Here is a 16,337-nt window from a genome sequence, read left to right as displayed (position 1 = left end):
ACCCACATTTCTCCTCCTGCCACCCCCACGAGATGTTCTGCTGGCAGATTCACACTTGGGCTTAACTTGAATCTGCCCTCCAAGCCACTGTGTCCTCAGACATCCACACAAGCGTGCCCACTGACACCATGTTACCCAGGCTGATGCTTCAAACCTGCTCCCCATTTTCAGCACCCTACAAACCAAGTTTAGACCCACCAGGGCCAGAGAAGGAGCAGATTATGTGCCCACATCACAGGGCAGAGAATAACAATGATGGGGGTTTGGGGTTTTTTTTAAATACCATGTTTCTCCATTTGTGCCTGTGTCCCAGAGCCAGCAGGTGTCCAACAGGCACACCCAGCCAGGTTCCTCTCATCTTCATCACCTTTGTGTCCTGTGGGGCTCTTGCACCAACCCAGAAACTGCTCCTGATCCTTTTGCTGCAGGGGCCATGCGTCACATTTTTGAAGTTGGGTCAGCTGCTCTGAAGACAAGAAAAAAACCAAAACAGCAGTGGGTCACATTATTTGGATGTTTCAGCTTGTGCAGAGTTTGAGTGCTGAGTTTGACTCACTAGGACATGCTGAGGTAAGAAGGGGGTTGTCCTATTCCCCTCTCCTTTTTGAGTGAGAGAGATCCGAACAACAACAACAATGTTCACTCATTTAAACTTGTAGCAGATTAATGAGCTGCACAACTGCCTATAAATCTAATAGAAATTTTGAGTGAGGGAAAAATTATCAAAGCAAGCCCAAAAACCTTACCGTGCCAAAATGTTACACATCTCCATTAATTAACCCGGTGAGAGGAGTTTAAGGCTCGGGTTGCTCATTCCAGTAAGCCACAGACCCACCAACTACTATTTTAGAGCACTAGGATGAGGCAATTTTTATCAGGGGGGAAAATGCATCTCCTTCCACTTTCCCCCTTCTTAACAAAGAGTTGTATCTGGCTCCCCAGCTAAAAACACAGCAAACCAAGTTAACCATGCCCAGAGCTGCAGCGTTCTTGGGAATTTGATCTTTGCCTTCTGACCAGGAATGTTCTGTGTAGATCCCCCAAGTCAGATTAGTGCCTTCCTTTTGCTCAAATTCCCCTTTCCAGGCGATCAAAGGTTTTACATTGCAGGATTTAAGTTCATTTGAATGTCCAGCCAGGTGTTCCTGGAACCAAATCCAGTTCATTTTACCCATAAGAATGTTCCCATTAACTTCAGTGATTCTTAAAATCATGGAACAAGTAGAACTGAAGTCTTGGTTTACTGGCATTCCCCCCACAGTGAAATGCTTTTTTGCAATGATTCACTGATGAATTTTGAAAATATTTCAGAAGTTCACATTTCTTCTGGCACTTATATTTAAATTAACTTTATCCTTAAATAGATAAGGATGTTTTCTTGTATGTACAGTTCTGAGTAGTCCTGTAATTAACTTTAAAACCGCTTTAGTTAAATGCATACGTAAAATTGTGTGAGATTATACATTCACATATATATATATATATATATATATGTATATACATAAGGTTATACAAAAATCTGCTCTACATCTGTTTTAACATTCTTCAGTGGCCTGGGAGGAAGCACATGAACATCCTGAATTGTGTTTTCAGGACAGGAGGGTGTTTTGAAGTTGACAATGGAGATATACAAGAGGTTTATTCCTGTCAGCAGGAGCAGTATCTGCCTGATATTTCTCTGTCACAGAAATTCCAGAACACATACAAACGAAACACTGAATTAATTTAAAAACTGAGACCAATTTTGTATTAAACCCATTAAAACCTTTTCACAAATATCCAAGTGCAAGATGCCCTAACACACAACAACCATTTTACAAGATTCCAGTAGAATCAGACTGATATAACATGACCATTGTTTACTTTTCTATCCAGCACTGGTAACAGATCTAAAAAAACTTTAAGAGGTCCTTGTTTTGGACAGCTGGGAGAGCAGCCTCCCACCTTTACCATTCTGCCTTTCCAGAGCCACACTGTCTTCCTGATTCAGCCGATGCGTGAAGGAGCACAGCTCGTGCACACACATAAACACACAAACACTCACAGCTGGGCAATGCAAATGTTTGTAAATGCATGCAAGGTGTAACCATATTTTATAAGTTTAGCAAGAGGCACACATGTCCATGCATCCTTTCCCAGCAGGGCCCTGTGCAGGGATCAAGGGATAGGCAGTGTCTTGATACGAAGCGCCCACTATCCCAGAGCAAAGTCTCCTTTGGTTCTGACCAGCTTTTGTCATCAGCTTGATCATCAAAAGGCAAAGCTGGGGCTGTCTGGAATCTGCCCTCCTGAGCTGGAGGAGTGGAGCTCTTTTTCCCTCACGTGGAACATTTGCCATTACTCACTGAGGTATTTGTGGAAGGGGGTGGGGAGCGAGGCCCAGATCACACCAGTAGCACCTTGGGCATCCCCAGTTTGGTGTCTCAGCTGTCTCTGCCTCCCCAGCTGTGTAATCCATCCATGTGTAACCTGGAATCATGGAATGTTTGGGTTGGAAAGGATCTTAAAGATCATCCAGTTCCACCTCCCTGCCATGGGCAGGGACACCTTCCACTATCCCAGGTTGCTCCAAACCCCATCCGACCTTGCATTTACTGGGAGAGGGGTGACAGAGATACAAGCTGCTTCCTCTTGCCAAAGCCATTGTTCTTCAAAAACCATCCATTCAATTCTTGTTTGCAGGTGAACAGGGAGAATTCTGAACACTAAAACCATTTGTGTTAGCAGAGGCAGGGCAGCTCCTTGGAGTACTGAAGTTTCTGTACCAGGGGATTAAATCACCCTGGTATTGTCTCCTCACCCCTGGGATGCTGAGCCCCCATCCCATCCCCATTTTGCATCAAAGCAAATCTTTCTGGTTTTATATCAAGTCCTTTTGCATGATGTTAACTTGACTTTTCTCTGTGATCTCAGTCAGAAATCACAGGTTTTAATTATCTCAAAGCTTTTTCCATCTCCTGTTGTTCCAACTGCAAAATATTTTATGAAGGGCATTACCAAAAAATTGCCTGTTTTCATGTCCTAGAGACTTTTCTTAAACTGACTGGCACTTCCTGGGTCTCTGCAGGTCCAAACGTGGCTTGCATGGAATGCTGGCACCAAACAATGTGGGAGTTGCAGCTGCCTCTCACACCCACCTGAAATGAGCACCTAAAAAAAGACTCTGCTCTCTCCCATCAACTTAAGGGGAGTTGAATTTTTTTATTCTCTTTGTTATTTATTAAATATCCCCTTTTTTCTTGAGACTGTCTCTTTTAGACAAGTCTCAGTACTTCATTTGTCAGCACAAAGTGTTACAACAACTCTAGCACTGAATACAAGCAAGCAAACACACTGCAATGGTTACAAATGACTGCACATGGCTCTCCAATTTGGTAGCCATGAATTAAGCCAATCTCATCAAAGAATTTTCTTTTTTTGGCCACTCTTCAATTGCTTTTTCTATCGATTTTCATCTGCTGCGCTTCAAACTCATCCCTGATGTAAGTGCAGCATTCTTGTCCTGTAATAGCACATTTTTCCGTAAGGCCATGTGGTTCTGTAGAGCCTCATTCCTTCCAACATTCTATCCAGCAATTAGTTACATTGAATATTTTAGCTGCTTTAAATTTTCATAGGAATTTTCATGAAACTCTAAAGGTGTTTTTGGCAAACAAAGATTTTGGTGGACTATTAAGAGACATCTTACACACATGAGCAACACTTTAGTTACCAGGTTATTCATTCTTTTTCCTCAATTTTGTTCTGGTTGGGGATAATAATTTAAGTTTAATAGCACAATTCATTCTTTTCACCTTTCCACTGGCTTGTGGCTGGCACAGAGTGTGTAAATCCTGCTGAATTCCCAAGGCCTTGCTAACTTGCCCCACTGCTCCTGCTATAAAATGAGACTCTCTGTCTGATGACATTCCTAGAGGAGCTCCAAAGCACGGAAATATTTGATTTAGCAATATTTTCACTGTTTCTTTTGCCAGGTTGGTGCAGCAGGGAAATTCTTCAGGCCACCCAGAAAAGGGATGCACTAAGACTAGAAGATATTTACAGTTCTCTTTGCATGGAAGTCCTGTAAAGTCAATTTGCCAATAATCTCCAGGAGAGCTACTACATTTGATAGCCTCTATCACGGCTTTATTTTCTCAAGAGCTATTACTTGGCCATAGGGGTGACTGCCCATCCACCAGGGTGAAATTTAGAATATAATGCCTCAAATAACTGACAAATTTTTGAACTATATTCTGGTTTAATACCTGACTCCACAGCTCCATAGCTGTGACTGCTCACAATCAGCTGGGCCATCCTTGGCATAAGGGAATAATTCAAAAGATTTCCCAGGATCTGGGAAGTCCAAAGCTGGAGGCCTCATTAGTGCTTTTGAAGTCATTTAAAAGCAGCCCAAGCATCATCAGGCCATATAATAAAGTCTTTATGGGCAGTTTAAAAAGTCCATACAAAGGGTGGGCCTGTAATCTGAAATTCCTTTAAATCTATTACAGTGAACCATTCCAAATTTATTTATTTGTTTGCTTCCTTTTTTTTCAGTGTGGTTACGAGTGTTTTGGGTTAGTTAGCATTTTTATTAATTGCTCTTAAGTCTTGTACTAACTGATAATCTTTAGTATTAACATTTTTGACTGGCAAAATTGGAGTTCACCAACAACCTGGACCTTAAAAATTTGTTAATGAATAGGTAATGAGCCTTTTCAGTGTGTTGACTTTAAAAGCTGTTGGGTTTATATGACCAGGCCTGGGTCTGATTTTAGTTTGATTCTCACAGGTTCTGCTCTTTTTGATTTTCCAGGGATGTCCCTGGCCCACACAATGGGGATTACTTCATCCTTCATTTCCTTTGGAATAGGCTCAGATTGGAAAGTCAGTTCCTGTAATATAAAAATTGAAGTTTCCACATATTTAGACACAGGGATTTTAATCTGAAAGTCTCCTTCCTGAAACTTGATTTGTGCATTCAATTTTCCCAGTAAGTTTTTCCTTAGTAACTGTTTCAGAGAGTTAGGCAGGTACAAAATTGATGGGTTATTTATAGTTTTCCTGCTTTGAACTTAACTGGTTTGAAAAAGGGGCGCAGTTCACAAGTTCCTGTGGCACCAACAATTGTGATGGAGGCATCACTTAACTCATTACCTTGCAGGGTATTTAATAATGAGTATTTGGTTCCTGTGCCTACTAAAAATTCCAGTTTTTCATTTCTTAGTGTGGCTGTTACCAGAGGTTCTGCTATTGCCATGAGAGGGTTTGGAGGAGTCCTGGGTTTTACCTGAGGATCCTCCTGCCTCCAGTATCTATGTTTTTTATGAAATGTGCATTGATTTGTTCCCAATCTTCCTAATGAAGGCTGAGGAACTGAACCCCTTCCCCTGTTTCAAGGCTCCTCCCTGGGGACGAGAATTTTTTGCTGTTTTCTTTTAGAAGTGCTATCATTTTTGGTTTAGTTTTTACCTATTTTTTTTTCTTTTTTTTTTGATTTGCACATTTTGATATACTGCTCTTACAACATCAAGTAGTTTACCTGTATTAAAACTGTCCATTTCTTGGCTTTTCTGTCGTTTTATTCTAATATCATCTAAGGGTTGTCCTATGAAAATAGGAGCCAGGCAACTTTTACTTTCCTCCCAAATGTTTTATCTTTATTTCTCTCTTATCTATGCCTGCAGCCAGCATTTTCAGTCCTCTATGCACAGGATTTTACAGCTAAGTCTTAAACTTTCTTTTTTCCTTGACAATCTAAATGCTGGTAGCTGTTCTGCCAAAATATTAGAAAACCAGGTTTCAAAATCTCTGTTTTAAAATACCAGAGGGCTAAGTTCTAAAATACCAAAGTAACTCATATTTAAAACATTAAAATACTAAGTTCCAAAACACTAAAGTAACCCAGTTTCAAAATATTTGCATACCAAGTTCCAAAGCACTAAAATAATTCCATTTCAAAACATCAGAACATCAAGCTTCAAAATATCAAAATAACCCAACTTCAAGATATTAAATTCTAAAGTACCCAATTCCAAAATACCAATTTTCAGACATTTTATATGGTCAGGATTCCCAAACCCAAAAGAATGCCTTAATGTCACAATGGGATCCTATCTGTGTCCCAAACAAATCGGGGGGAATCTGTGATTTTCTGCTGAAAAATTACAGTGCCAGGATGAAAAATCCAGAGACGCCCCCAGGCTTCACAGGAGACCAGGCACTTGTCCCGTGTAGGTTCACCAGAAATGACACCAAAATTGGCAGGAATAAACTTTTCTAACTTTCTTTCTGTTGCTTCCTTTTACATAATTTGCCAAAAACCCACTGGAGGCCTCTTCATCTGTTTCCCCACTGGTCCCAGACATGTTTTATCATCCTCTGGGTACACTTTCACATTGTTTTATTTTGGGGGTTTTTTGCCAGTTAGACTTTAAGGTCTATTCAGCAGCTTCAGGGGAGCTGAAAATGTTTGTTCTCTATGGTATTTTTCACTGTGACCCAATGAAGAAGGTGGCCAAGGTCTGGGATCCAAATCCCACACCACAGCACTCTCTACAAGTCCCTATTTCCACAAACTCCCTCCTGCATCCTGCCTTGGGCAGCAGGTTGGCTTTAGGGTCTCTCTGCTCACACCACTGACCCTGGTGGAATCCCTTCGTGTTCCCCAGAGATCAGGCCATGGTAACTCCTGTGACAGAGCCCAATTACGCCATCAAAATTAACCTGATGTCTTCTTTAGGTCTGTTAATGAGTGTAATTATCTGAACAGCACCAAGAGATCAGGGCTATGAGCCAATATAGTTCAGGAAAAGCAGTCTGGCCTGAGGCAGAGAGAGGGAAGTAGGTCTGCAGTCTCCCTGAGGAATAGGTTCAAAATATCAATTTAAAGAAGCAAAGTTTTCTTAACTTTTCTGGGGCAAAGCTCCAGTTGGGCCACTGGGTCCAGGGGATGGTTGGTGCTGTCTTTGCACTGAGGTCACACACATCAGCCAGGGAAAATCCCAAACCACAAATGATCAAAGTGCTTTGCACCACCTGCAAGAGTCCTCACTTTGTAAAGAGACTCAAACAGCTGCAGCCCCAAAATCAGAGGCACGGCTTTTAAGAGTGTGACCAGGAGCTACAACCTCAAATCCTGCACAGTTAAAGTCAGCAGCCTTATTCCCATTTTCCTTTCCCAGTCACTGACTGTAACATGTGCCCTGGTATAAGGACTAGCAATAGCTGCTAACTCCCACTTTTCCTTGGAATAAAGCCCCTAAATTGCTTTTTCATAAGCTCAGCATGACACAGAGAAGGATTAAGCGCACATAGATAATAAGAAAATGTCAAGAACAGCAGGACATTTATTTTTTTCCGAAATGCAAGTGTTTCAGAGAAGCAGGGGCCGGTTTGGAGCTCTCCAAAATGACATCTCTGGCAATGCAATGGGTTCAGCAGCAGCTGGGTCACCGTTTTTATGGGAACACACATGGGCAGCCTGGTGTCCCCTGCAGCTCAAGCTCAGAAGGCAGGGAGGAATGGCCAGGGCTCTCTGGCTCAGCAGTTTTTTGGTGTCCCTCCCCTCCTGGAGCAGGACATGGCCTGGCACCTTCCTTGTCAGGAACAGCAGCACCTGCCCAGCTACCACACAGGGCTGCCAAAACCAGGGGTGGTGAACCTCTGCTTGAAATAGAGGGTTTCATGGGGACAGGCATCCCCCAGGAACTTGGGCTGGCTCCCGCCCTGTGCCCTGTGGAGCCTCCCAAGCCAGGGGTGACTTTTCCAGCTGGAAGAGCTGCACATGAGCAGCCACCAAGGTGATGAGGCTGAATGCCTCCCTCTTGGCACTTTAAAATGCTACTTTTCAAAGGGAGGGGCTTAGGGCAACATGTATTAACAGTGTGCTCGCCCAAACTGGCAGGGAAAAAGGGTGGAAACCCAAAAAAAGTGCAGGGCAAGGGAAAAACTTTTTGTGCTGCCCTTACTGAACCTTTTTCCCTCTGATACGTCTCACCAGCCTCTGCTATCAGGATGGTGTCTCCTTGTCAGTCCAGCAGCAAGACAGAGCAAGGCTCTGTTCCTCTTCTCCACACACACCAGTTTCTATCACTTCAGCACTGAGTTTCTGGGCTCATTATTTAAATCCTCTCCCTTTTTTTTTCCTTTCTTTTTTGTCCTGATTATTTTTGTCTCTTTGGTTTTTCTCTGGTTTTTCTCTCATTTTTTCTGCAGGGCTGCTGTGGTGGGGGCTTGGCTTTCCCAGTTGTTCCCAGCTGAGGGGATGTGCACAGCGAGAAGGGCTCTGAGGGCTGGGGTTTTATTTTAAGCTTTCCATGCTTAAAATTAGCCTCTGGCTCTCCAGAAAGGCCAAAATGTTTTATAGACAGGAAGTGACTCTGTCACAGACCCAGAGCAGGAGTCCCTAAGCCATCAATTAGACAACAGATAGAGAAGGAGCATTACTGTTATGGATTTGCAAATCCTTCTATGTTGCCTGGCTTATGTTCTGTCATTATGTTACTAATACCCATTTAGCTGATTGACCCTGTGACTCCAACAACAGATTGAATTTTCTTTGTAAAAACATTGGGCTGGTTTTTATTTACCACTTCAGGTTTTAATAAGGAAAGAATTAAAAATAATTAAAAGAAAAAAATATGTACAGTAAAAAAAAAGTGATGTTATTAATTTTCTAGAGAAAATATATTAGAGTGAGATGTTACATTCTAGCTTAATATAAGCCAATACAAGTGAAATGTATAAATTATATGATATATACAGATATTTGCTGTATTCTTAAGAGCCTGGCCAACACTGGCACAGTTATAATAAGCAAAGAAACATTTTTCACAGCAATCAAAGAAAAACCATGATCAAAAAAAATAGAGAAACTTTAAATTATAAATTGGTTAAAATTCAGTAACTGAGTAAGAGTGCCTGCAAGTTTCACTTCCATGCCCCACTGAGCTATGAGACAATTTCAGAAGAACCACCTGACCCAGAACAACTCCTTAACCTCACCCCTGTAGAGGCAAATTTGCACCATTTCTTCCTCTGAATCCTATTTTCTGTACCACAGAGGGTGATTTACTGGTGGTTAACCACAGTCCCAGCAGATTGTATAAACACAACCTAAACACAGCCACTCTCCCAGAGGCAGAGCACAGGCACAGGAGGAGTTTTGCAGGCAACACTCACCCATTTAATAGCTCCATCTTAATTTTTGCAAAGGAAAGAACAAACATTTGTGGGCTACATCCACCCAGAAAAGTGGCAGATAAAGAAGTGTCACCTCGGGTGTGGAGATCTCCATTATAAAAATAGTTGCAATGGCCCAGACCAGGTGGCTTTGGGTTCTGCCTCTGTCCCTACCCAGATGCCTAAAGGAGAATAAAGATCATGGCCAGAGAGAAGCCTTTGTGGCACAGGATTCTTTTGAAGCAGAGGATACATCTTCCTCTTTATTAAAAAAAAATCATCAAGAGCCATTAGCTCTTAATGCACCTTGATCTCATCCACCCAGCCACGAGCGCTTGCTCATAACATCTGTTTGGAAAAGCCAAAAAAAGCATCCTCAGACCAAAATGTGATTTTGCTCTCAAAACCAGCAAAAAGTTTGGCAGGAGGTGCAGCTCCTCTGGTAATGTTGCAGGAAAGAAGACTCCTCTTTTTGAGGAGTCAAAAAGAAATGTATTCCCAGGGACTTTAGCCAAGCTAAGGAAGCTCGCTTCTATTTTAAAATAACAGTTTGCTTTTCCAAGCCACCTGCAAAATTCTCCGGATGAGTCCTGGCCCTAAAACACCCACAAAAACGTTCAGTTTGGGTACTCAGTAAGACCAGATCCTTCTTCCAGGATGGAGAAAGATGCTGCAGTGGGGGCTGGAGGCATCCTCTTGCAGAGCTCGGACCATCAATGCAGGGACACAGCACAGGACACCCAGTACAGTCCAACCCCCACTGCAGGTGCTCTGTGGCCTTTTTAGGAGCATATTTGGACACTTTTGATTTAATCCACTTCCACTGGTGATGGAAACACAGCTGGCAGCCAGCCAGCCAAGGGCATCCTCTCTCACAGGCAGGGAAAATAGCAGCGCCCTGGGTCTCTCCCTCCTTGCTCTCTCATTTTGGTTTCTTCCCAAACATTCAGCCTAAAAGCCTTCTCCTCCTATCACTGTCCTCCCTTCACCTGGTGAGTCAACCATCCCTTCAACCATCCCTTTCTGGGTTTCTCTCCAGTGCTAATAGACTCTTCTTCTAATGCTCCCTCTACTCCTACAGTGCCTCCACTCTCCTTCAACCACTGATGCTAATGGGCGTATTTAACTTCAGGATGGCCTCATGGATCAGCAATTTCACCCTACTTGCTACATTCCAAACATCAGATCTCAGCACAGATAAGCAGCTGTCCACAATGGGATGAACCAGAGGAACCTGACCCTGTGTAAACCTGTGTTCTTCATTGTGCTGAACAGGAACAAAATCCAGCTCACGTTCTTCTTATCTTCATAAACAAAGCAATGAGGAACTTTCTTCCTCGGGCTCTTGTGGCCACTGCCAGGACTCCAAAAGTCCAGTTCTCTGAGTTACAGAAGCACCATTCTTCAAAAATTCTATGCCCCCAAAGCAAATTATTGATTGCACCCTCATTTACAAGTAGTACTGCTTGTTGTTTTTTATCATCTTAATGCAAAAGAGAAATAAAACTGAAAATGGTATTTCAGATAGAATGAAGATCTTGCTCTTCTCCCTTGGAAACAGTCTCAAGATACATGAAGGAAGAAGTAAAATAGCACTGAAGTGATAATTATGCAGATTGTACCAAAAAAAACCCCATTCAAAATGGGAAAAATTACCAATAAAGATATTCCAATATTACTCCTAAATCTTTGAGTGCTGCTCAGTCCTGACGATATCACTGTAGGATAAGGACCTGTCAGGATGTTACCTTGCAGATGTTTTTCCTCCTCCATTTTAAGCTGGGGGAGCACTTGGAGCAGGTGAGCCTGGTGCTTGTGCTTTGCCCTTTGGCTTCATGCTGCCTCTTGGCACAGTCGTGTTTTGGTGTTTGGAACTTTATGCTCCTCCAATAGTTGAACTAACTCTTTGCATTCGTGTCTGTGAAAGCAGCAAGTCTGGTACTTCGGGAGGAAAATCTTCCTGGGCTTCAGGGAGTTTCCACTCTGGGCAGAGAGAGCCCAGGACAGGCATCCGAACTCCCCTCGCTGTCCCGTGGCAGATGTTACCCGGGAGGGACAGCGTCCAGCTCCTCGTTTGGCTTGTGGGGCTCAGGCAGAAAGCAAAGGAACCCAAATCCAACAGCGGGGCCCTGATGCTGCCAAATCCCTTGTCAATAACTACTTGGCTTTAAAAGTGCTGATTACACACAGAAATGTTTGCGGGATCAGGTCCGGTGGCTGCTTTTTAAATTATTTACCTGTGCTTCGTTGGTCTTCTTTTTTCAGCATTTTATCCAAGCTCCCAGCAGGACAGCGAGGAGAACACTGCCCTGGCTTTGTCCTATCTGATCCTGGTCTTCATGTGGGGCTGCCAAAATGTTCCCCCGTGTAAAACACCCGATAAGTCGGGCAAACGAGATTACTCGTTGCGGCGTTCTCACCCCCAAATCAGTCTGCCGTGGTGTCAATTACCACGATACCCGTGTTACCAGGGGATGGACATCGCAGTCCGGAGCCCACTGTGAGGCCACGCACTGCTGGGGACATCTCCGGATAGGGAGGGCTGGATTTTGATCCCGGTCTTCCGAGCGGGGTCACACCTGCAGCCCCCCCTCCTCTCCCTCTCCCCACCCAGCGCGGCCGTCGGAGAGTTTGGGAAAGTCGGAGACGGGGTTCCGAGGGCACACCCACGGGTGAAGGGGCTCAGCCGCTGCTCAGGGTCCTACCTGGAGCTAGGGGAAGGAAGAGGCACCTCCTCACCCCGGGCGCCCGCAGCGCATCCTCCGGCGGCTCCGGCGGCGGGCGGCTCTTCCCAGCGGGATCGCCGGCTACAGCCGTGCTGGTGTCCCCCCGTCCCCCCGGAGCCCGGCCATCCCCAGCGAGGGGCTCATCCTCGGCTGCGTCTCCGGAGCCAGAAGCGAAGGAAGGCGGCGATGCGGCAGCGGTAACCTGAACTCCCTGCCTGCCTCTTCCCTCTCTCCCTCCTCCCTCCCTCTCTCTCTCCCTCCCTCTCCTGCCTCCCTCCCTTCCTCCCTCCCTCTCCCCCGTGGGGAACAGACCCACTGAACCGCTGCGGCTCCATCGGCAGGGAAGGGCAGGTTAGGAACTGGCTGTGAATGTTTTTATTTTGGATATTTTGGATGGGAGGGGGAGGCAGCGTCCTGCCAGGTGCGGCAGCTGGGAATCGTGTCAGAGCAGCGCCAGCCCTTCCCGGCGCTGCGAAAGTTCGGCTGGGCGCTCCCAATTTCCAGCAGCACTGCCTTGTTTTGCTCAGTGGGAGAGAAATCCCCCTCTCAAAAGCCGGCATCGAGGCACCCTCGGAGGGGTTTTTCCTGATGAGGAACGACAACCCGCGGAAAGGGGAAAAAAACCTCACCCTGTGCGTGCCCCGGGGTGACAGCATCCCTCAGGCTCCGCTCACCGCCCCTTTCCTTGGACCCCCGCGTCTGCTTGATCCCGGAGCTGTCTGGGCTCCGGACAGCCCTCGGCCCCAGGCACAGTCAAGCCTTTGCTTCAGGGCAAAGTACAAGTCCAGGCGGAACACCCGAGCCCTTTCCCGGGCCACTTTCAATACTTGGAGCACGTGGAGAACTGCAGCACTTTCTCCTTGATAAACTGGCCCCTGGGGACAGCGACAGGGACAGCTTCACACCACAACAATTATTGAAGCAAATGGCTCCGGGGGAAAGACATTTCTCTTCTACAGGATGCAAGCTCCAGCAGAAAAGAATATTCCCAGACAAACGTTATGGATAAAGCAGCGCATTTAATAGAAAAATGCCCGCGGACGATCCAGGGCACTGTGAATTTCTAGCGAGAAAATACTCGCTTTGATTTGTCATTGTCGTTTTTTTGAAACAGGTTGTTAGAGCGCAGCATGAAAAAACACGAGACAGATCAATCACTGCGAGCTGCTGGCAGCTCCCTTTCTCCTCCCCCTCCACTCCAAGGCTGGAGATGGAGAGATGTAGTTAAGGAGACACACAAAACGCTGTTTGCTTGTTGTACTTCGCAGAAGAAATACGAGCGAGAAGAGAGGTCCAGATCCACTTCCAGATTTGCTGCAGAAAGGACGGCCCCAAAAGCTTTCTTTATTTTTTTTTGTTATTCAAAAAAAACCCACTCCTGTGTAGTTTTAGTTTCCTGTAATGAGGAAGCATTAGCTAAGGCACCTAAGAATGCCTGTGCCTCCCTCTGCGTGCATGACTCTCTCCTTTGTACTCCAAGTTCCTAAATAAACCTTTCCTTTAGTTTTGGGAAAGTGCTAACACTTCCTTTGTCACAGTCTGACCTACAAAGTCTTGACAGCTACTGCACGCACAAAAGCTTCTGCCCTCCACCTGGAAACGGGGCATTTTCCCATGGAAAATGGGAAAGCAGTGCAGGGGCTGGGGCTCCAAACTCGGCCCACACTGCTGCTGAACGCCACACTGCACACTGGCTGCCATCAGGGCAGCCCTAAAATGAGAAATCATGGAATCACAGAATGGGTTTGGGTTGGACGAGACCTTAAAGATTATCCAGTGCCACAGGGAGGGACACCTTCCACTGTTCCAGGTTGCTCCAAGCTCTGTCCAACCTGGCCTTGGGCACTGCCAGGGATCCAGGGGCAGCCCCAGCTGCTCTGGGCACCCTGTGCCAGGGCCTGCCCACCCTCACCAGGAAGAATTTCTTTCTCATATCTATTCTAACCCTGCCCAAAATCAAGGCTGTTCCTCCTTGTCCCATCACCCCATGCCCTTGGGGAAAGTCCCTCTCCAGCTGTCTTGTAACACATTAACTGGGAGGGGCTCAAAGGTCTCCCTGAATCCTTCTCTTCTCCAGGCTGAACAATCCCAGCTCTCTCAGCCTGTCTCTCTAGCAGAGGTGCTCCAGCCCTTGGATCATCCTCGTGTCCCTGCTCTGTGCTCATTCGAACAGATCCACGTCTGTCTCATGCTGGGCACCCGGAGCCGGACACAGCGCTGCGGGTGGGGCTCACAGGGGCAGTGTAGAGGGGGAGAATGCATTGCCAATCCACGTAAAGCAGTTTCCACTCCCTCCAGCCAGGCCAGTCAGCTCCAGGTCACTGCTCCCAGCCCGCTCTGTGAGTTTTAGCAATTTGCTTCTCCACGGTTTTTAGGCTTCCCAGCTGTCAGCAAAGCCAGGGAGACTCCAGGGCACTCGGTCTCAAGGCACTCCCTGCACGGGCAGATTACATGGCCCAGTGTCTGGGAGGGGCATGGGGGGAAGGAAAAGAAACTCTGGAATATCAAGCCTTTGTGCTGGGGAAAAAAAATTACCCAACAAGCGCAGTCTGCTGCTCTCTGCCTCTGATTCAGGATTGTGTTTGCTGTGTGAGTCCACCCCTACCCCAGCATTTCAGCAGAGTACTGCACACATGTGCCTCTATTTCACTAGCAGTAAACTTAAGCCAACATATATCTATATGAAGTCAGGCCTCAAAGAGTGAGTCAGGGCTTAAATCAGTGTTGCAAGTGAACTAAAATAATCTAAGCCTGCTCTAAATGCACATAGCTTTAACCTGTCACATCAAATGAAAATTATATACTTAAACTGTAATCTTCCTGTTCCCTTAGTCATCAAAAGACGCCAGATCAAATTAAAAAAAAAAAAAAATGAGAGCGTGGATGCTGTTCAGTGGATGAGGAGGAGGTGGGGCTCACGGAGCAGGATATTCACAGAATCTTTTAGGTTGGAAAAGACCTCCAAGATCATCAAGTCCAAGCTGTGACCCATCCCCACCTTCTCCCCAGCCCAGAGCACTGAGTGCCACATCCAGGCCTTCCTTGGACACTTCCAGGGATGGGCACTCCAAACCTCCCTGGGCAGCTCTTTCCAATGTCTAATCGCCCTTTCAGTGAAGAAATTCTTCCTGAGGTCCAACCTGAGCCTCTCCTGGCACAGCTTGAGGCTATTCCCTCTTGTCCTGTCCCTGTTCCCTGGGAGCAGAGGCCACCTGGCTGCCCACTCCTGTCAGGGAGTCATAGAGAGGGACGAGGTCCCCTCTGAGCCTCCTCCAGTCTAAACAACCCCAGCTCCATAAACCACTCCTCATATGACTTAAAATTCAGCTTGAACCAAGGGGTGTTTCTGCCTTCCAAGCCAGACTCAGCCCCAAACTCAGCCCCCCCAGCACTCCCATCCATTCTTCAAGCAGAAAACCAGCAACTTGAATCGCTGGTTGCCTCGGTGGCTCTGTGCTGTCATCTCCTCTGACAAGTCTGGGTTGGCATGGCCTGGTGAAGCGACAGTAAATATTTCCACATCCGGGTTTGTCAGAGCATGAGGCAGGCAGACATAAGGTCAGGCTGCAAACACCCACCAAAAGATGCCATTGTTTGCCTGGGGTTGAGGTTTGCTACGTTTTGTTTTCTCACCACTATGAAAAATATGAGTAGGAACTCTGTCCTTGGGTTTCTCTGAGCACATGTGCTGATAAGGCAGCTGTGGGGGCAGGAGCTCTTGCAGCTGAAGGGGGTCACTGATTTACAGTCTGCCACTTGGTGTAGGAATGGGGTGTTTTGATGGCTTCACTGCTGACTGCACTAGGAGTTTCAAGGATATTCACTTTAATGCAAAATTAAACCCAACGTTCATGTAGAGCTTTTCAAGATTTTTCTACAGAGAATCTACACAGATTTATTTCAGTCAGGAGGAGGAGTTTTATTGGAATAACAGCCTCAGCCCTTCAATGGGCGCAGTTTACGTTACAAAGACACTAACAGCAGTGCAGATCAATCTAATGTGAGGAAAATTGTTACCAATGAAACCTACTTGTAAGGCAGCAAAATGGTTCCTACCCTCAGATTTACAGGTTTATAATTCTACTGATGCAAAATTGATGGGTTTTGCCCAAAGAAGCTGTGGCTGCCCCTGGATCCCTGGCAGTGTCCAAGGCCAGGTTGGACACTGGGGCTTGGAGCAGCATGGGACAGTGGAAGGTGTCCCTGCCCATGGCAGGGGGTGGAATGAGATGAATTTTAAGGTCCCCTCCAACCCAACCCATTCTGTGATTCTAAACCCACACCTTTGGCAGACAGTGCAGGGACTTTGGTAGACAAGACACATCAGGTACCTCACCATGCATGATTTATATTCACTGATTTTATAACAGCACCTCTGCTAATGGGGTGGGGGAGGGTGTTGGAACAGTGCTCACTTAATGAGACCAAAATATGCAAAATTCTGCC

The 16,337-nt window shown here is 45.9% G+C and overlaps 1 protein-coding gene and 1 long non-coding RNA gene across 5 annotated transcripts in view; one reads left to right on the top strand and one right to left on the bottom strand.

The window, feature by feature from the left end:
- Positions 1-16,337, bottom strand: part of B3GALT5 (beta-1,3-galactosyltransferase 5) — a 28,827-nt gene that overhangs the window by 1,262 nt on the left and 11,228 nt on the right. The window contains exons 1-3 of one of the 4 annotated variants that reach the window (XM_042033242.1): positions 11,871-12,140; positions 2,346-2,469; positions 284-466 (exon numbers count right to left, since the gene is read on the bottom strand). In XM_042033242.1, the coding sequence (XP_041889176.1) occupies positions 284-364 (81 nt within the window). In that variant the 5' untranslated portion in view covers positions 365-466; positions 2,346-2,469; positions 11,871-12,140. Of the gene's footprint in view, positions 1-283; positions 467-2,345; positions 2,470-11,870; positions 12,141-12,520; positions 12,840-16,337 lie in introns of those variants that run through there. The other 3 variants (XM_042033252.1, XM_042033233.1, XM_042033261.1) reach the window with 3 other exon arrangements.
- LOC121667102 lies at positions 12,002-13,405 on the top strand. Its single transcript, XR_006016909.1, has 2 exons — positions 12,002-12,088; positions 13,006-13,405. It is a non-coding gene; the product is annotated as an uncharacterized LOC121667102 (long non-coding RNA).

Source organism: Corvus kubaryi, unplaced genomic scaffold (assembly GCF_017639235.1).
Source record: "Corvus kubaryi isolate FWS band 111438036 unplaced genomic scaffold, C.kubaryi_AGA036_p1.0 133, whole genome shotgun sequence".
NCBI classification, from domain to species: Eukaryota; Metazoa; Chordata; class Aves; order Passeriformes; family Corvidae; genus Corvus; species Corvus kubaryi.
This window is presented reverse-complemented; position numbering and strand designations above follow the sequence as displayed.